Genomic DNA, 22082 nt, shown 5'->3' with positions numbered 1-22082 from the left:
AGGTATAGCTGATGTACAATGTTACCTAAGTTTCGGGTGTACCACAGTCTTATGTTGTTTCTTACATCTGCAGTATCCTCTACTTAGTCAAGGCCCAGCTTAAGATCCCCTTTCATGACGGCTTTCTTAGCACTTTAGCCTCCGCTCTTTCTACTTCTTTCAACACGAAGGAGGTTAGGATATGCTACCCCTAAATATGCCACTTTGGTGTAAGGGTTCTTTTTGCCAAAGGCAAATGACAATCAACAGATGCAGAAAAAATTCTTCACCCACCTCTTATCTGCCTGAAATCAGGGCATAAATTTCCCTTTGTGAAGGTGCTTCCCCTTGAATCATCCTTTGAACCAGAGATGGAGAGTTGACACTGAGATGAGTTTGCATAACCAGACCCTACTACAGTAGCCCTATCCTCCATTAGTTCTCCCATATATTTCGTGGTTACTTCCTGAAAATGTATCATCTCTGGAAGGACAAATCCTCTCTCCTTTGTTAATATATAAGACCTTGAGGATATATATATATACAACCGATTCTTTGATATTTGCATTTCTGTGAACTGCTGTGCATGTATATATTAATAAAAAGTGTGCCTTTTCCCCATTAATCTGTCTAGCCTTTTCCCCCGTTAATCTATTGTTAGTTTAACACAAACTCACATTCTCCCAGTCACTGAACTTGAGAGTAAAGAGAAAGTTTTCCCTCCTCAATAAACACAACACATTCTGTAGATACAACATAATTTGTTATTTCCGATCATCCTAAAACATGCCCCCGCCTGCTAACAATTCCCACTAACCCTGAAGCTGCCATTCCTATCTCTTTTCCTTTTTTTTATCAAGCTTCTTAAATAGAAATAGTACATTGTGTTTTCAAACCACAGAGTCTCTGTTGCCTATATCAACCAACCAAAGAGCTTTCTGAAAAATAGACTTCTTCAGATTCTTTGCCTACATTTACATTGGGTTATGTATCTATTATTGAGATGTAAGATTTCTCTATATATTCTGGATACAAATCCTTTGTCATATATATAATTTCCAAATATTTTCTCAGAAGAAGATACAGAGCACATGAAAAGATGCTCAATATCATTAGTCATTAAGGAAATGAAAATCAAATCACAATAAGATACCATTCATACCCACTAGGATGGCTAGAATCAAAAAGACAGGAACAAGTGTGGTGAGGATGTGGTAAAGTTAGAACCCTTATACATTGCTGAAGAGAATGTAAAATGTTTCAGGCATTTTGGAAAACAGTTTTGCAATTCCTCAAGATGTTAAACATAGCAGGTTAAACATACGGGTTATAGTTTACCATGAGGACTGCAATTAAACATACATTAAAAGGTGTGATCCAGCAATCCCACTTCTAGGTATATATCCAATAGAAATAAAAACGGACATATGTTCACATAAGAACTTATAAACGAACATTCATAGCAGCATTATTTGTGATGGCCAAAATGTGGAAACAATCCAAATGTCCACTGACTGATGAATAAATAGAAAAAATGTGGTGTAGTCATACAATGATATATTATTTGGTAATAAAAAGGAGTGACACATATGATGTGAATGAACTTCAAACATTATGCTTAGTGAAAGGAGCCAGTCACTAAACATCCTGTCTGTATGATTCCATTTACATGCAATGCCCAGAAAAGGTAAAATTATAGGGACAGAAAGTTGATCTGTGGTTGCCAGGAGCTAGGAAGGGGAATAGGGAGTGACTGCTAATTGGTGTGCAGTTCCTTTTTGGAGGGACAAAATATTCTAAAATTAGATTGTAATTATGGTTATGCCTGCCTGTGTGCTAAGTTGCTTCAGTTGTGTCCGACTCTTTGTGACCCTATGGACTATAGCCCATCCGGCTCCTCTGTCTATGGAGTTCTCCAGACAAGAATCCTGGAGTAGGCTGCCATGCCCTCCTCCAAGGGATCTTTCCTACCCAGGGATTGAACCTGCATTTCCTGTGTCTCCTGCATTGGCAGGCGGGTTCTTTACTACTAGCACCACCCGGGAAGTCCAGTTATGGTTATACAACCCTGTTAGTAAACCCCAAATCACTGAGCCACCAGGGCAGGGGTTCCCTGGTGGCTTGGATGATAAAGAATCTGCCTGCAATGCAGGAGACCCTGGTTCAATTCCTGTGTCAGGATGATCCCCTGGAGAAGGGAATGACGACCCACTCTAGTACTCTTGCCTTGAGAATTCCATGGACAGAGGAGCCTCAAGGGCTATAGTCCATGGAGTTGCAAAGAGTCGAACACAACTGAGTGACTAATACTTTCATTGAGTTATATACTTCAAATGAATTGTGCAGTATGTAAATTATGTTTTCATAAAGCTGTTTAAAAAAGAAAAAGATGTCTTACTCAGCTCCAAGGGCCCTTTTAAATCCTCCTTTCTCTGAAATTGCAGTGACTTAGTTGACAGCACTTCACTTACTGTCTCTTTTTAATAATGGGATAATACAACCAAATTATAAAAATTTTAGAAACTAGAGTGGTGGCAAAATTGGTGTTGAATTTCTCATGGGCATACTATCATAGAAAACTGAACTGACAATAATTTACTTTTAAGATTAAATTAAACACATCAAAATTTACTCACATCAAAATAATTCACATCAAAACATTTCTCTGTTTTTGGTTGTTTAAAAATCTTATTACTTCTTTGAAGAGCCTCTTTGTTAGGTGTATGTGCTTTTTTGCCCAACACTTATTCTGATTATAAATAAGTAATAGTTATAAATTTGATAAATATGAGAAAAGTAAAAACCATTTGGGGGTAATGGTTTTATTGTGTATGTTAGTTGCTTAGTCATGTCTGACACTTTGTGACCCCATGGACTGTACCCTGCCGGCTCCTCTATCCATGGAATTTTCCAGGCAAAAATACTGGAGTAGGTTGCCATTTCCTTCTCCAGGGGATCTTCTCAACCCAGGCATCAAATCCAGGTCTCCTGCATTACAGGCAGATTCTTTACCCTCTAAGCCACCAGTACTGCACCCTATCAAGCATATGATGTCTTCCAGCTATACTTTTGCAAAATCCCTCATCTGTTATTTTCAGAAACTAATAGTTTCCTAAGTGGGGCTAGAAAATATATAAAATTTCTGTAAGATGCACTATTTCACATAACTTTCAAAATTATCAACTTCCCTCACAGCTCAGATGGTAAAGAATCGGCCTGCAGTGCTGGAGACCCGGTTCAATTCCTGGGTCAGGAAGATCCCCTGGAGAAGGGAAAGGCTACTCACTCTAGTATTCTGGCCTGGAGAATTCCATGGACTGTATAACCCATGGGGTTGCAAAGAGTAGGACATCACTGAGCGACTTTCACTTTTCAAAATTATCATAAATATTTAATCTGTGCACATGGCTTTAAAGAAAAGATACTTTCACTTTTCAAAATTATCATAAATATTTAATCTGTGCACATGGCTTTAAAGAAAAGATACTGTTAAAACAACCTCTTAGAGAGTTTACTGGTGGCCTAATGGTTAGAACTCTGGGCTTTCACTGCCATGGCCTGGGGTTTAGTCCCTGGTCAGGTAACTGACGAAGAAGGCAATGGCACCCCACTCCGGTACTCTTGCCTGGAGAACGCCATGGATGGAGGAGCCTGGTGGGCTGCAGTCCATGGGGTCGATAAAAGTCCTACATGACTGAGCAACTTCACTTTCACTTTTCACTTTCATGCACTGGAGAAGGAAATGGCAACCCACTCTAGTGTTCTTGCCTGGAGAATCCCAGGGATGGGGGAGCCTGGTGGGCTGCCGTCTATGGGGTCGCACAGAGTCGGACACGACTGAAGTGACTTAGCAGCAGCAGGTAACTGAAATCCCTAAAGCCACATGGCATGCCATAAAAAACCAAAAAACCCCAACAAACCAAAACGAAAAAAACACAACTTATTAGGCAAATTGATTACAAACACATTTCAATGTTTTACTTCAAGCTTGTCTCTAGGCAGGGTAATTTAAAGGTCCCTCTTCTTGCAGACATTGGGAGGGAAAAAAGTCCTCTGGGTCATTGTTATTAGTCTGGATACAAAGAGTCTCTGAAATCATTACCTATCTTTAAAGTCTGGTGAAAGGTTATCATCCTCTGCCAAGGCTGATAGCCTTGTAGATGAATTTCTAGACTTTATGCCCATTAAAGTCAACCAGTAAGTAAGTAAGTGTCAGTCGCTCAGTCGTGCCCAATTCTTTGCGACCCCATGGACTGCAGCCCACCAGGCTCCTCTGTCCGTGAGATTTTCCAGGCAAAGATACTGGAATGGGTTGCTATTTCCTTCTCTAGGAGATCTTCCCAACCCAGGGATCGAACCCCAGTCTCCTGCACTGCAGGCAGATTCTTTACTGACTGAGCTACAAGGGAAGCCCTCAACTGATAAACAAATACCTAATTCAATGAATAAGTGAAAGACATAGTCTGGGTGGGGGGAAACGTGATGATAAACAGTATCAGATCAGATCAGATCAGTCGCTCAGTCGCGTCCGACTCTTTTCGACCCCATGAATCGCAGCACGCCAGGCCTCCCTGTACATCACCAACTCCTGGAGTTCACTCAGACTCACGTCCATCGAGTCAGTGATGCCATCCAGCCATCTCATCCTCTGTCGTCCCCTTCTCCTCCTGACCCCAATCCCTCCCAGCATCAGGGTCTTTTCCAATGACTCAACTCTTTGCATGAGGTGGCCAAAGTACTGGAGTTTCAGCTTTAGCATCATTCCTTCCAAAGAAATCCCAGGGCTGATCTCCTTCAGAATGGACTGGTTGGATCTCCTTGCAGTCCAAGGGACTCTCAAGAGTCTTCTCCAACACCACAGTTCAAAAGCATCAATTCTTCGGCACTCAGCCTTCTTCACAGTCCAACTCTCACATCCATACATGACCACAGGAAAAACCATAGCCTTGACTAGACGAACCTTTGTTGGCAAAGTAATGTCTCTGCTTTTGAATATGCTGTCTAGGTTGGTCATAACTTTCCTTCCAAGGAGTAAGCGTCTTTTAATTTCATGGCTGCAGTCACCATCTGTAGTGATTTTGGAGCCCAGAAAAAGTCTGACAGTTTCCACTGTTTCCCCATCTATTTCCCATGAAGTGATGGGACTGGATGCCATGATCTTCATTTTCTGAATGTTGAGCTTTAAGCCAACTTTTTCACTGTCCACTTTCACTTTCATCAAGAGGCTTTTGAGTTCCTCTTCACTTTCTGCCATAAGGGTGGTGTCATCTGCACATCTGAGGTTATTGATATTTCTCCGGCAATCTTGATTCCAGCTTGTGTTTTTCCAGCCCAGCGTTTCTCATGATGTACTCTGCATAGAAGTTAAATAAACAGGGTGACAATATACAGCCTTGACGAACTCCTTTTGCTATTTGGAACCAGTCTGTTGTTCCATGTCCAGTTCTAACTGTTGCTTCTTGACCTGCATACAGATTTCTCAAGAGGCAGGTCAGGTGGTCTGGTATTCCCGTCTCTTTCAGAATTTTCCACAGTTTATTGTGACCCACACAGTCAAAGGCTTTGGCATAGTCAATAAAGCAGAAATAGATGCTTTTCTGGAACTCTCTTGCTTTTTCCATGATCCAGCGGATGTTGGCAATTTGATCTCTGGTTCTTCTGCCTTTTCTAAAACCAGCTTGAAAACAGGAAGTTCACGGTTCACATATTGCTGAAGCCTGGCTTGGAGAATTTTGAGCATTACTTTACTAGCATGTGAGATGAGTATAAAGGCTTTTAAAAAAAACATAAAATATTTTCAAAGCTATTTAATTTAATCCTGACATCACCCTTGGTGTTATTATTATCGTGTTGCCTTCCTCTGCACTCACTATTTATAATGTGTATGGGGAAAGGGGAGAGATGGATGGCACTTAGGCTAAGGTTATCAAAAAGGAGTGGTTGTTGTGATACACAGTTCATTCATTTACAGACATTTCCTGTGTTCCTCATATGTGCCAGGCTCTCTGGCACACAGATAGTTAAACTTACAGAATCTGGAGCCTGAACTCTAGTTCAATCACTTACTATTAGTTCTGGATTTTGGGGTAAGCTACCTCACATTTCCTAGTTTCAGTTTCCTCATTGTAAAATAAGAATAACAATAGTTCTTAATGCTTAGAGTTGCAAAAATTAAAACGTAAAAATAAAAGTTAATAAAATGCTGATAACATTGGCCTTTATCATTAAATAAATATAATACTCACCTGTGTTCTTTTCAAGTGTTTGGTAAGAGAAACAGATATTTCTAAAACAATGTAGCAAATATAATATGGGTATGAATATGAGTAAGGGAAAGATTGAAGGCAGGAGGAGAGGGGACGACAGATGAGATGGTTGGATGGCATCACCAACTGGATGGACATGAGTTTGAGCAAGCTCTGGGAGTTGGTGATGGACAGGGAAGCCTGGTGTGCTGCAGTCCATTGGGTCGCAGAGTCAGACACGACTGAGGGACTGAACTGAACTGATGAATAAGATGGTACTTCAGAAGATAACTCAACTAATTACACCTGGAGGGAATGGGCTTCTTTCAGGTCTGGGCACTGAAGAATGACCAGTAGTTTGCTACACAAAGGGCAGGGAAGGACCATTCCAGAGCAGAGGGACAAGTTTGTGTTAGGTATTGAAAGGTAAGGGGAAATTTATTACTGCAGCTGGAAGAGCTGGTGTGAAAGGAGGGAACACTAGTAGGAGATGTAGTCAGCAGTCTGATAGCTCAAACTTTCTCTACTTCTGAAACTATTTGAATTTTAACATTTAGGTCAGTGGTTTCTAAACCGAGCTGACTGTCAAGAATTTCCAGGGAGCTTTCTTAAAAGAGCCCAATAACCCACCTTCAGAAATTCCAACCCATTAGGTGGGGGTGGGGCCCAGGAACAACTTCGAAAAGCCCCTGGGGGTAATTATGCACCTTTGAAACAGGGTTTGGGACAGATTTCATGGGGGGAAGGGTGATCAAACAGGAGAGTGCAATACCTTGTGTTAGGCAGGTAACTGTGCAGGATGTATCCTGACCTCCTTCCTTCAAGTCTTTGCTCAATAGTAAAAAAAAAAAAAAAAATTCCAACCCTCCCCACCCTGTCCTTTATACCTAAACACTTACTTCTAACAGTTTATTTACTATAAGTTTGCTGCTGTTTTAGTTGCTAAATCGTGTGCAACTCTTTTACGACCCCATGGATCCTCTGTCACTGGATTTCCCAAGCAAGAATATCGGAGTGGGTTTCCATTTCCTTGTCCAAGAGATCTTCCCCACCCACGGATCGAACCAACGTCTCCTACATCACCAGGCGGATTCTTTTACCACTGGGCCGCCAGGGAAGCCCTACTATGTTTACTTAGTATATTATCTGAATACATTCATTAGAATATAAGCTCAACAAAGACTGTGATTTTTCTCTTATCTTTACTAATCCTCAGATCCTATGTCTGGAGCATAGCAAGTTTTCTGTTTTTGAATGAATCAATCAATCAGGGAGTGAAGTCTTGGCTAGGATGGAGTTTGCTTAAAAAAGAAAACGGAGGCAGCTGGAAGGAGAGGGGCATAGGTTAAAAAAAATACTGTGATAGGAAGGCTAGTTTTTCCTTGCTTTCAAGTTTCTTTTTGATTTCACTCTTGTGCTTACGGGTACATAATAAACTCAAAACCAGCCGGAACCTCCCATCTGACCTGTTAATCTAGCTATTCCTCCACCTGGTGCCCACGCCTGTGCAGCCCAGAAAACCCGGAGACCTAACCCTTTCAACGATGGGCGTCTGCCAGGGTCGGCGCGCGACCTAGGCTCACGCATGCGCATTATACAGAGTCGCCAGCGTGCGCGGGAAGCTGGGCCGCGTCCGATTATGATTGGCTGTCGGGGCGCACTCCCACCCACAGAGTCGCAGTGCTGGATGTTGATTGGGTATCTCCGCAGAGGCCGGACGCGCTTGGGGGGCGAGGGAGGGGAGGCGGGAAACATCTTGGTGGGTGCGGGGTCGTGCAGTTCTCTCGGGCGGCTGGTGGAGAGGTTTCGAAATGGCGGTGCAGCCGAAGGACACCCTGCAGCTGGATAGCGCGGCCGAGGTCGGCTTTGTGCGCTTCTTCCAAGGCATGCCGGAGAAGCCGACCACCACAGTGCGCCTTTTTGACCGGGGTGACTTCTACACCGCGCACCGGGAGGACGCACTGCTGGCCGCCCGCGAAGTGTTCAAGACCCAGGGGGTGGTCAAGTATATGGGGCCGGCAGGTGAGGGCTGGGATGGCGCGGGCTCGGGTCGGGGGGAACCCCGCAGAGTGGCTCCTCTCAGGAAGTGGTAGGGTGTCGGGCCGGGAGGCCCGGGGGCGGGGACGCTGGTGTTTCGTGGGGGCACTGCGCGTGCTCCGGTCCCTGCCTGGCCCAGAGGGGCGCCACCCGCCCCCTGCCCTGCCTCCGCCCTAAGTCTGCCCCTCGGCAGTTGCCCCGGATCAGAACTAATAGAGATCGCTGTGTGCCTGGCTTCATGCGAGGCGTTTGAACACATTGTTCTATTTTTTTTTTTTTTTTTTTTTGCAGTCTGCGTGGGTGTCTGCTTCTCAGCCCCCGCCTTGGCGCTGTGGATCTCATCACAAACGCTGCCAATCCTCGTTATCACAAATGCCAGTCCAGGATTGAAATTTAGAATAGAAAGGATTTAGGGAGACCGTTTTATGTCACCAACGTGTTTTTACCTGTTGGCCGAACGTGATTTATATCGCTGTTCAGCGCAGGGACTTATAGTGTCTACAGTTGCTAGGCAGTATTGGTGGTCGGGACCTTGAACTCTGGAGCCAGATTGCCTGGATTCAAGTCTTAGCCCCTCCTTTTACCAGCTGTGTGTCCTTGAGTTAGTCTTGGATGTCTGTGACTCCGCTCGGAATTCAGCGCCCTCAGTAACCCACCCCCATTTCTCTAGCATTATCTCTCCCTGGAAAGCTACTACAAACTTCTCACCCCCTTGTGAGTTAGATGTTCTAAACATCTTGTTTTATTTTAATCTTTTATCCCTGACTCTTTTGTGAATGAACATTCTAGGAGGAGTAAGGAGTTGCAGGCTTTAGACCTGCCTTTGCCATATGCAGATGGGATGTTACTGACGAAAGATGTTTAATTCAGCAGATAGACATTTATTGAATGCTACCTTGTCAGGCAGGGTTCTGGACACTGGGAGTACATAGATCAAGAGGCAGTATCTCCACCTTCACAGAGCTCCCTCTAGTGGATGTTTGTGTGCTTAGTCTCTGGATGTGCTAGGCTTTGTCGCTCAGTCCTGTTGAGGACTCTGCGACCCCATGGACTGAAGCCCGCCAATCTCCTCTGTCCATGGGGATTGTCCAGGCAAGAGTACTGGAGTGGGTTGCCATGCCCTCCCAGGGGATCTTCCCAATCCAGAGATCGAACCCGGGTCTTCCACATTGCAGGCGGATTCCTCTGAGCTCCCAGGGAAGCCCCCTTTAGTGGAGAGCAAGGCAGAAATCTCATTCCAGTTGAAGACCTGTAGAAGATGCTGCAGAACACGTTACAGACGAGGCGGAGACAGGGTTGCCAAAGACTGTACCCGGCAGAAGAGGCATTACAAGAGAGGCTAAATTTCACTTGAGTCTTGAGAAACCCTGTACCTGTCAGCAGGAACTTTCCCTCTCCCCACAGTCCTCCGAAACACTGGCAGCCACAAATCTGCTTTCTCTCTCTCTAGAAACACTGGTATTGAGTGACTTCTCTCACTTAACATTTTCAAGTTTCATCTGTGTTATCAATCCTTCATTACTTTTTATTGCCAAATATTCCAGTTGTATGGATGTACCATACTTCATTTAATCCATTTGTTGATCCATATTTGGATTATTTTTTGAACCTATATTTTTAATGTCATCTGTATCCATTCTGTCCTTCCCTGTTGTGCCAGTGAAGAGAGGAGCCTTTTGCTGTGGTCTGGATCGCATCTCCTCTTCTCACAGATGGCATTCTGTTGATCATTTCTTCTCTTTGGTTCATTCTATTGGCATTTAGTCTTCATATCCTTTTGGCTGCTTTTCTCTGACTCTAAAACAATTAGTGATACATTATTATAATAAAGACCTGCTAGTTGGGTTAGTACCTAGTTTCAATTTATTGATGAGAAATCTGAGTCCTTAGAAAACAAAGTTCCTTATCCTTTGTCTCTTTTGCTGTCAGAACTCAGCTTAGAAGGCATCTCCTCCTGGAAACCTTTCTTGACTCCCATCTTAAGGCTGCCTGGTTAGCTGCCCCTCTTAGGTGTTCCCTGCCTTAGGACCAGTCTCCTTACCAGTCTCTGCCTCTGAATCCCAGTCCCTGGTACAGTGCCCACACGTGAGTGAAAGTTGCTTAGTCATGTCCAACTCTTTGCGACCCCATGGACTGTATAGTCCATGGAATTCTCCAAGCCAGAATACTGGATTGGGTAGCCTTTCCCTTCTCCAGGGGATCTTCCCAACCCAGGGATTGAACCCAGGTCTCCCGCATTGCAGGCCGTAGCAGACACGTCATCAGCTGAATGAAGATGGGGCTTCCAAGTTATTCTTGAGGCGGAGAATCTTGTACCAAGCTGAGGTTTTTCTTCTGTCCCAGATGGAGGCTGGGTAGCTTTCTCTTCCAGCTCCCCTTCAGTTTTTCTTCCTGGTTTTCAGACTTAAAGCATACAGCCAAACTCTTCACCAGAAACATAGAGTAACCATACATCTGGTGCTTATCTGTAAATAAGACTTAAAATGCATTGCCACATCAGTGTGTCACTTGTTTGAGAGAAGTAGTATCTTTGGAGGATAACAGTATCTTTGGAGATGGTTTGACAACCTATCTGGAGATTAGTAGTGGAGGAAGTGTAAGAGGCCTTGGGGGGAGGGGAATCACCTCATTTGCCTCTTGACCCACCACTTTTAAGAAATCTCTGGGGACTTTCCTGGTGGTCCAGTGGTTAGAACTCTGTGCTTCCACTGCAGAGGACACAGGTTTGACCCCTGGTCAGGGAACTAAGATCCCTCATGCTGCTTGATAGACAGCCAAAATAAGGCAGTGCTGTTGTGAATGTGTTTTCCTGTTGAGTGTGTCTATAGAAAGACAGGATTGCTCTGCCTCTGCCCTTGGCCAGGCAGATAACTTTGATGTGCAAATAGATGTAATAATAGAAAGTGTTGGGGCTTGTGGATCTGAGAGTGCTTGTTCATGTGTGCTAAGCATTCAAATTCCGAATCAGTGCTGGCCAGACAAGCGTGCTGGCACATCCTACTAGGCTGATTTAAAAATTGTTTCGGAATTATGTGCCAGACCAGTGTTTTTTTCCCTCTCTCCCCAGAATTGTTTTTGCTGAGTTGGACTTTATGTTTTGCCTTCTAAATTAAAGGATGATATAACAGTGTTTTGAAGCTCATTGCTCTATTTATTGAAAGTTGTTGACCGATAATTACAGTGGCGTTTATAAACATCTCTGGGAGAAATTCCTTTCTAATTTTGTATTGACTGTGGTTCAGTGCTTTCCAAGAGCAAATTTTATGATAATATTTCATCATATGAATAATATTCAGTGTAGTGTTAGTTGCTCAGTCATATCCCACTCTTTGCCACCCATGGACTGTAACCCACCAGGCTCCTCTGTCCATGGAATTCTTCAGGCAGGAATACTGGAGTGGTTACCCATTCCCTTCTCCAGGGGAATCTTCCTGACCCAGGCATCAAACCCATGTGTCCGTCTTTGCAGGCAGATTCTTTATCATCTGAGCCACCAGGGAAGTCCATAAATAATGTTTCTTATGTATTCAACTGGATGAGCCAATAGGTTGTCCAATAGTTCTGGTTTGCATTGGGACTAAGAGGGCTCCTGGGGTGCTGGGCTTTCAGTGCTGAAAGTTGGAGAGTCTTGGGCAAAGTGGGATGGGTGGGATAGGTGACTACCTAGTCACCCTATGTGCTAGGCAAAAACAGGAAATAGTTTAAATGGGGCCTACCATTCCACTGAAGTTCTGGTCCTGAGTGAGTCTTAATTGGGAGAAGTGAGACTTGCAGCCTGGGTAGACCTTATATCTCTCATATGCCTCTTGAGAATGTGAGTATAGGCTTTGCTGAAGGAGTAACATTCAGAGTAGATGTAATTTTCATGCAGCTTGCTTTCTACATGCAAGGTAAAGAAAGGTAGTCTATTCAAGTCTAAAAATGTGGCTGTGTTTTACTTGCTGAGTCGAAAACTGGCAACCTAAATAATGTTTTCTTGAAAGTTTGAATTAATTGCCTATATTGTAAAAATTGGGTGGTTTCATGAAAACATTCAGATTTTGAGCTTCTTTTGAAAATTCTGCGTAGTTGGAAACTGGGCAGGTTAGCAGTGGCTTGAGTCCAGTGGCTGCTCCCTCTGACCTAGTGAGTCCAGCTTTTCCTTTTACCTTGTGCTTTCCTCATTTTGTCACAGTTCCCACATTTGAAGTCATTTGTCATCTGTCCGTTGTGTTCTTCCTTTGGCTTTCTCTGCTCCTTTGATAGCCACCTGGTCCCTGTACCTGGTCCTGGATGAGATCATAAGAAATGTTCTAGGGAATAACTTTAGAGAAGCAAGATTTGAGCCCGTTTTCAGGGTGTCTGTGACAGCGGGGGTGCTTGTCCACTGCTTATGTAACTAGTAAAATGATATTGAAAGTATCAGCTGTGTCTTGCGCTGTACAAAATAATTGTATTCTGTCATTTAATTAATTTGTATTTGTATTTAATATTTGTGCTTGATACAATCTATTGTTAAATTTAGATTAAGTCTCTCATAAGATCCAGACTTGTCAGAATAATCTGCATGTATATTCTGTAGTTTTATTTTTGAAATTTATTTGACTGCACTGGGTTTTAATGGTGATTTTTATTGTAGCATGTGGGATCTAATCACCTGACCAGGGAGTGAACCTGGGCCCCCTGCATTGGAAACATGGAGTTTTAGCCACTGGACCACCAGGGAAGTCCCTACAAGTATATTCTGAATTACCTTTAAGTGAATAATTGGTATTAACTGTTTTATTTGAAAATTGAGTTATAATTCCATTTGATAGTGCGGGTGATTTTATTTATTTTGTAAAGACATTGTTATTTATGAATCAAAACTAAAATGAGACCCTGTAGTCTAAGACTATACATCTAAGACTATTAGGTAATATGTGGCTCAGCTGGTAAAGAATCCTCCTGCAATGTGGGAGACCTGGGTTCGATCCCTGGGTTGGCAATATCCCCTGGAGAAGGGAACAGCTATCCACTCCAGTATTCTGGCCTGGAGAATTCCATGGACATACAGTCCACGGGGTCGCAAAGAGTCAGATAGGACTGAGCGATTTTCACTTTCACTTCACTTTGGCACTGTTGATATTTTTGACCAAAGAGTTAATCTGTTGCTGTGAGGGGCTAGCCTGTGCATGGTTAACAGCATCCCCTCCTCTCCCTACTAGATTCCATTATTACTCCCTTGTCCCAGTTGTGACAACTTAGATGCCCCCAGACAGAGATAGTGTCCACTAGGGGAGCAAGATCTTCCCCAGTTGAGAACGGGTGATGTGAGATGAAGACCAGTAAGTTTTAAAACTCTGTTGACTGGATAGTGAAAATAAATGGCATTAATACTTTACAGATGGTGGTGTTAATTGGTACAGCCAACCAAGGGGGATAGTCTGGCAATATTTATAAAAATCGCACATATCATCCTTTGAAAAAAATCCAGTTTTAGGACTTTATCTCACACTTACACTCTAATGTTTAGAGAATGAAACACATGCAAGATTATTCATGTAACCTGTTGTAATAACAAAAATTGGGAAAACCTATATGTCCATCACTAAGAGATTAATTATAGAACTTCCTGAGGGTCACTGAAACGTTGCAGCTGTAACAGAAAGAATCTGATTATGTACTGGTGGAACAATCTTTTAGACTACCATATCAAAGTTAAAAAAAAAGAGAACAGTATGTATAGTGTGGAGTTATAGAAAAGAAAAAAAAGCAGTGCTTTATATTTGCCTGTGTGTGCGTGCGTTTGGAAATACATTCTATGAACTGGTAACACTGGGGTGGTAAACGGAATGTGTAGGGGACAGTGGTGAATTGATGTACCTTTTGAACCTTCAATTTTTGAACTACGTTACCAGAACATTTTATCATAATTAGTAATTTATTTTATGGACCTTCTGAAAAAATTATATAAATACTATTGTATTATTATTATATATATAACTATTGTAATAGTTGTTATATAAGACTTTTATCCAAACTTGTTAAAAACAGATGATGAAAAAAGTAGCATCAGCTGTATATATATTTATTCATTTTTTTAATCTTAATTTCTTATTTTGATATATTAGTTAGTTCAGTCGCTCAGTCGTGTCTGACTCTGCGACCCCATGAATCTCAGCATGCCAGGCATCCCTGTCCATCACCAACTCCCGGAGTTCACTCAGACTCACGTGCATCGAGTCAGTGATGCCATCCAGCCATCTGGCTGTATTTATCCACTGTATTATACCGTTCATCTACTAGAATCCCTGGGACATGAAATAGGTTTATTGGGTGAATGAATTACTGGGAAAACAACATAGCTTGGAGGGAGGCATTGTGTTAGGTCTTGAACGCTTATGACTTTAAATCGTGAAATCTGTAACCTGTATTTTTAATATTTTTCTTTAGGAGCAAAGACTCTGGAGAGTGTTGTGCTTAGTAAAATGAATTTTGAGTCTTTTGTAAAAGATCTTCTTCTAGTTCGTCAGTACAGAGTTGAAGTTTATAAGAACAGAGCTGGAAATAAGGCCTCCAAGGAGAATGATTGGTATTTGGCATTTAAGGTAATTATCTTCCTTTTAAATTTAGTTGTGTTTTTAAGAATAGAAAAAAATTAAATTGAATTCTCTGTTGCTTTAATATTTTAGCCAGGTTGTGATAGTAAAATCCTTTGAGAGACTTTAATATTCTTTAGCATGTGGTTTTTAAAATCACAGTTTAATAGCAATTCAGAAATTCAGTAAATCTTTATGAGTATGAGTACTCTGAGCTTTGTCACTGTCACTGAAACCCAAGTAATTAATAGCTTTTACGTAAAGTTGAATGCCAGCATTAAAGGAAATTTGATTTTTACTGTTTTTGAAGTAATATCACACAATTAGCATGTTCTGGGAAACTCATTTATATACATTTGTAATGTATTTGCTCTTTGTGTATTCCTTTCTCTTTCATTTGACTGTAATTTTTAAAAGTCTGGACCTTTGTTTAATGCTGATCACATTCCTAGGTGTGTCTAGAAGGGCTTGTTGATGTGCTTCTAATGCCTTCATGGAGATGATTGTGCTAGCTTGTTTTACTTGAAGACTGTATTTTTAGTCTGTAAAGTCATGTTTTTGTTCACACACAGTACATTCTCTTGTAGCTCAGTCAGTAAAGGATCTGCCTGCAATGCAGGAGACCCTGGTTCAGTTCCTGGGTCAGGAAGATCCCTGAAGAAGGAAATGGCAACCCACTCCAGTATTCTTGCCTGGAGAATTCCATGGACAGAGGAGGCGTTCGGGCTACAGTCCATGAGGTTGCAAGAGTAGGACACAACTTAGTGACTAAACCAATACATGCACATAAATACGGGATAAAGGTTAAAATGTTGGGGAGTTGAGATTTATCCTTGCAAAGGAATAAACGTGGTAAGCGAGGGACAATGCTCTGGGCTTGTAGTTGGTGCATCTCATTTCTTTTCTTCTCTGGGTGATCTTGGCAGATTTCCCAGCCTTCTCCAGTATCTGTTTCTTTATAAACATAAAATGAGAAGGTTTTCAAGATGTTTTCTGACCTGAAAGGCCTATGAAAGTTTTTGTGTGTGCAATATTTAAACATGTGATGTTGGTGCTGCCCCAAGAATAATACTCTTCAATATCCCTTCCATGTTGCCTCCCACCACCACACCCCCCCACCTTTGAAAATGTAGACATTTCCTGAAGATTACATCTGAGAGAATTTAGCATCCTGTGTTACGGAGTTTCCTCAGAATTTTCAGTGATACTTTACTGAGAAAAGTGGAACTGAGAGTATTATCCTCAATGGCTCAGCAGTAAAGAATCTGCTGCCAATGCGGGAGAATCGGGTTTGATCCCTGGGTCAGGAAGGTCCCCTGGAGGAGGAAATTGCAACCTAGTCCAGTATTCTTGTCTGGAAAATCCCATGGATGAGGAGCCTGGTGGGCTAGAGTCCATAGTGTCACCAAGAGTTGAGCATGACTGAGCATGGGTGTGCACACACACACACGTTATGATGGAGTTTCCTTAGAATTTTCATTGCTGCTTTACTGAGAAAAGTGGGACTTAAAAGTATTATCCTACATCTTGAAAGATTTTAATAGAAAATTGAGGGTACCAAAACATGATGTTTTTCTATCTCACTCTACACAGAGCTCAGTTAGTAACAACACCAAAATGTGGAATCATGAATTTAGGTGATTAACTGTTTTATCAGCTCCTCACACCTCACTCCTTTGTGTCATCAGAATCCTTTTAGATGAATTGTTTTAACTCCTAGCTTTTAGATCGGGGGGGGAAAAACATTAAGTGTGTATCTTGATCAGGTTAAAATGTAGTATCTTCATTCTGACATTTTAAGAAGTTCAGATTTACAAGCTGCTAAAGTTGATATATCTTAATTTTTAGCTTACTGATTCTGTTGTAAAGTATTAGTGATATTTAGGGTAGTTGACTTCTATGATTTTTTTTTTTTTTTGACTTTTGGACACACCAAGTGGCATGTGGGACCTTATTTCCCTGCCTAGGGATCAGACCGGTGTCATCCACAGTGGAAGCTTGGAGTCTTAACCACTGGATCATCAGGGAAGTTCCTGTGAATGACTTTTTTTCCCGTGTCCTCAGTAGTATGTTCAGAGCAGGAAGGGACCTTAGTACCATCTAGTTCAGGGATTACCAGTCTTACCATTTTCAAGGACTGTCAAAAACTCAACTTTATTAGCTATTGATTCACTTTTGAAGGTTTTTTTAAAGATATGCATCATAACCTGTGTGTAAATCTGAAGTATGTATGTGAAAATATGGTGTTTACGATTGTGCTTTTAAACGTAAATCAGTGCTTTTTAATTTGAGTATCAGATAACAGTTTTCCATAACATTTTCTTTTTGGGGGCTGAGCTGTGAGACATTCCCCACTCCAGTATTCTTGCCTGGAAAACCCCATGGATGGAGGAGCCTGGCAGGCTGCAGTCCATGGGGTCCCTAAGAGTCGGACACAACCGAGCGACTTCACTTTCACTTTTTCACTTTCATGCATTGGAGAGGGAAATGGCAACCCACTCCAGTGTTCTTGCTTGGAGAATCCCAGGGATGGTGGAGCCTGGTGGGCTGACGTCTATGGGGTCACACAGAGTCGGATACGACTGAAGTGACTTAGCAGCAGCAGTAGCAGTGAGACATTCAGGATCCCTAGCTAGGGATTGAACCCAAGCCCTCTGTGGTGGAAGCTCAGAGTCTTAACCACTGGACTACTGGGGAAGTCCCTCCATGTCATTTTTGATCCAGATTTTAATCGATTCATACAGAGTTACAGTATATTCAGAACCATATTGTGAAAAGATACTGTTATGATGCTAAAGACATCCAAGAACTATTGATGCCTATGGGTTGCCTAAGTTTGGCTGTCACTGCTCATTTGTACTATTTCTAACTATGTCAGTTTTCATACTGTGGTCCGTCAGTTGCCCCAGAAATGCCTCATGTTAACAGGCAGCTGTCAGCTTCTGATCATGTTGAACTGCTGTAACCCACCGAATTGACACAAGTAGAGCCAAAAGCAAAGAAAAAAGCCCTTTAGTTGCCTTGTATATTCTTAAAGAGATTTCTCATCTTTTTGAAATATTGAAAATAGGTCAAAGACCCTTTATTTGGAAATCATTGATCTAGAACAATATGCGTTTTACAAATATATTGATATAGAGACATGAGTATCCAAGGTTAATATTTAAGCTAATAATGCGATATGTGATATAACTACTCAGTGAAAATTCTAATACGTGTAACCAATAGGTAGTTTGGCAGACTGTAGAAATGTAAGCATACCATTGAGAGGGTTATCCCTTTGGGTTCCTTGATGAATGAGTGAGTGTAAACCTAGCTGCCACATTTCAAACTGAAAAGCACTTTTTTTGTTTTTGAAAATCACTTTTGATACTGCTGTTTTGAGATTTGCCCAAGTGTTCTTATGGAAAATTAGGGGGGATACTTTATAGAAAGTATGGTAATATTAATTGGAATACATGGTTATAAGTATTTTTTTGTTTGGTAAGAAAATGTTAATAAAATTCATCTAGGTTGGGTAATTTTTGTTTGCTGCTGCTGCTAAATCACTTCAGTCATGTCCGACTCTGTGCGACCCCATAGACGACAGCCCACCAGGCTCCCCCGTCCCTGGGATTCTCCAGGCAAAAACACTGGAGTGGGTTGCCATTTTCCTTCTCCAGTGCATGAAAGTGAAAGTGAAGTTGCTCAGTCGTGTCCGACTCTTCGCGACCCCATGGACTGCAGCCCACCAGGCTCCTCCATCCATGGGATTTTACAGGCAAGAGTACTGGAGTGGGGAGCTAGTGAAATATTAAAGTACATTGAACAGTTTCTTAAAATTTCTCTTTATTTTTGCTTAGGCCTCTCCAGGTAATCTTTCTCAGTTTGAAGATATTCTCTTTGGTAACAACGATATGTCTGCTTCCATTGGTGTTGTGGGTGTTAAAATGTCTACAGTCGATGGTCAAAGACAGGTCGGAGTTGGGTATGTTGACTCCACACAGAGGAAGCTGGGACTGTGTGAGTTCCCTGATAATGATCAGTTCTCCAATCTGGAGGCTCTCCTGATTCAGATTGGACCAAAGGAGTGTGTTATGCCAGGAGGGGAGACTGCTGGAGACATGGGAAAACTGAGGCAGGTAAGGGAATGGAGTCTATGATAGAGAATCCAAGGCTGGGAATGCCTCTAAAGTAACATGATACTGTTTTATTTAAGAAAAATTTAAAAGTCAGAACCCTTTCAACATATTTTGACAGAAACTTTGTATCTTTATTAGGACTTTCCAGCTTTTCCTTAAGACTTGTTCTCCCTCAGATCATTTCCCCCTCCCCCCTTCCTCTCTTTCCTTCTGAACTGAATGTCATCTTAAAGGGATCACAGTTAATAAAAGAAGTGCTTTCACAGTTGAGGGATGCAGGGTCGGGAAGAGGTGATGTAGGGCCTTTAAAAATAAAAAACTATGCCCATATTTAGCATGGATGTAACAAATAAGATCCAGTTCTTCAGGATTATTTATTTCTTAATAGTTTGAGTAGAACTTTAGCCTCTTTTATTTTTCTGATTCTTCTATTTTAGCAAAGTTCTGATTTTGTTGTTTGTATACGTATCTGGTTTATTATTTTAGATTTTTAAGGATTCTTTTCTTCTTGTGAGCCTCAAATACGATAAGAACTACTTGAGAGTTAGCAAATCTGTGATGGGCATTTTTAGCATAAATAGTATCTAGGCAACTTTCCCCGAGTATCATTCTGTTGATAGTTTTTACTACTGAGACTATTTTTTGAAAGCTTCATGTAAGGCTAATTTTGGATTTCCACGAACATTTTATTTATATATTTTTAAAATACATGTTACCAACATTTTCTTCATGTATTGTTGTGTAACAATATAATGTGGGTTAATAAGCTGTTTGTTAAACTGTTGTTACTTTATATTTGTCAGTGGCACAACTTTCTGTATTGCTGTTCTCCTAGTAATTTAAAATATTTCCTGTAAAACAGGTTATTCAGAGAGGAGGAATTTTGATCACAGAAAGAAAAAGAGCTGACTTTTCCACAAAAGATATTTATCAAGACCTCAACCGGTTGCTGAAAGGCAAGAAGGGAGAACAGGTGAATAGTGCTGTGTTGCCAGAAATGGAGAACCAGGTACGTGGGTTACAAATGTGAATTTACCCCTGAATAGTGATGTTTACAAGGCTGCTTCTGTCATCTATATTTCAAAGACTAAAATGGATCACTGATTTTTAAGCTTAGTTTAATCTGTGGTGAAGTTTGTGAAAATGACTAGAAAAATTCAAACATAATCTTAAATATAACTTCATTATATTTACACAACATATATCCTTGGGGTGAGGAAGAGATTATTGTTTTACTGGTTTCACCAGAAAGAGCCTGATTACTGTCAGCTAAGCAGGTGAGATAGTCACGTAGGTAGGTTGGTGAGATAGTTGGTACTATTAAAGTTTTATAATATAGGATCTGTGAGGTTTTTAATAAATTACTTCAGCTTCATTATGTCTTAAAGGATTGTTGCGGAGATTAGAAAGTAATAAGGATGGAAATATTCACAGTGCATAGTAATTGCAAAATAAATGTTACATTTAAACAGTTTGGCTCAAAAATTGGCACTGCTTGTGTTCAGTGTTAGATATGAACATGCACACAATGGTTGAAGTTTATTTTCAATTTTTCAAATCTTTGAAGAAAGTATGGTTTGGGAGTTATATTTTTATGTAAAATATTAGAAACCTTTTTGAATGGTTATTTCAAATGGTTATGTCAGTGGATCACTGACAAGTAAAATAGAAATTTGTATATTTAAATAAGAGCAAGTTATAGCTGCTTATAATTTTCAAAATTGACTTCAAACCAGAATAAACTGAGACTATTATTATATCATGATTTTACAGTGATTACTTATCACATAATAGTTTGATCCTTATAAACTAAGTTTATCTGTTTTACTTTCTTTGTGTGACAGAATGAAAAGCCATTGTGTATGAGTAATAATCCCAGTACAGACATTCCCTGACTTATGGTTCAACTGTCGATTTTTTTTTTTTAACTTTACAATGCTGCAAAAGTTATATTTATTCAGTAGAAACCATAGTTTGAATTTAGGCTTTTTCCTGGGCTAGCAATATTTGGTGCAGCTTTCTTGTGCTGCTGGGCAGCGAGCAGCAGCTCTGTCAGCTGTGGGATTACAGGGTTTAATAGCTGATACACTTACAACCATGCTGTACCCATAGAACCATTCTGTTTTTTGCTTTCAGTACAGTGTTCAATAAATTTTGAGTTATTAAACTATATTATAAAGTAGGCTTTGTGTTAGGTGATTTTGCCCAACTATAGGCTAATGTCGGAGAAGGCAATGGCACCCCACTCCAGTACTCTTGCTTGGAAAATCCCATGGACGGAGGAGCCTGGTAGGCTGCAGTCCATGGGGTCGCGAAGAGTCGGACACGACTGAGCGACTTCACTTTCACTTTTCACTTTCATGCATTGGAGAAGGAAATGGCAACCCACTCCAGTGTTCTTGCTTGGAGAATCCCAAGGACGGGGGAGCCTGGTGGGCTGCTGTCTATGGGGTTGCACAGAGTCAGACACGACTGAAGTGACTTAGCATAGGCTAATGTGTTCTGAGCACATTTAAGGCAGATGAGGCTAAGCTATGATGTTCAGTAGGTTAACGATATTAAATGCATTTTCTATTTATGATAGGCTTATTGGCATGTAACCTCGTAAGTCAAGGAAAAGCTGTATTAGAGAAAATTACTGTAGTGTTGAAAATTGGAAGATGCTACTGAGGGCTTCCCAGGTGGCTCAGTGGTAAAGAATCCACTTGCTAATGCAGGAGACTCAGGTTTGATCCCTGGGTGGGAAGAGCCCCTGGAGGAGGACTCGGGCAACCCACTCCAGTATTCTTGCCAGGATATTTCCATGGCCAGAGGAGCCTGGTGGGCTACAGTCTGTGGGGTTGCAAAGAGTCAGACATGACTAAGCAACTGACCATGCACACAAGCATCTTAGAGCTACTAAAAATTGTTACCATCTGTCCCTGACGGTGACGTAACAGGAGATTCTTACATATTTGGCAGAGGCAGATAGATGACTGTGTTATCAATTATGAAACATACGCACCTTCACAATGAATTTGGTACCAAATATAAGTAGAATTTTCATTGGGCTATCAGTTTAATGTCCTTAGCTTCTTTATGTTATTATGTTATAGTAGCAATATAGACAGTTATTTCTTATTTAAATATATATACAAGGA

General features: G+C 41.3%; 1 protein-coding gene across 1 annotated transcript in view; it reads left to right on the top strand.

Annotated features, from left to right (window-relative positions):
* Window positions 1-7958: 7958 nt before the first annotated feature.
* MSH2 (mutS homolog 2) overlaps window positions 7959-22082 on the top strand; it is an 82643-nt gene continuing 68519 nt past the window's right edge. The window contains exons 1-4 of the mRNA XM_005895625.2: window positions 7959-8246; window positions 14676-14830; window positions 18664-18942; window positions 19805-19951. Of these exons, the coding sequence (XP_005895687.1) occupies window positions 8036-8246; window positions 14676-14830; window positions 18664-18942; window positions 19805-19951 (792 nt within the window). The 5' untranslated portion in view covers window positions 7959-8035. The remainder of the gene's footprint in view (window positions 8247-14675; window positions 14831-18663; window positions 18943-19804; window positions 19952-22082) is intronic.

The sequence above is a fragment of the Bos mutus genome, chromosome 11 (assembly GCF_027580195.1).
Source record: "Bos mutus isolate GX-2022 chromosome 11, NWIPB_WYAK_1.1, whole genome shotgun sequence".
Lineage (NCBI taxonomy): Eukaryota > Metazoa > Chordata > Mammalia > Artiodactyla > Bovidae > Bos > Bos mutus.
Note: the sequence above shows the minus strand (reverse complement) of the source record. Positions and strands in the feature narration are given on the sequence as shown.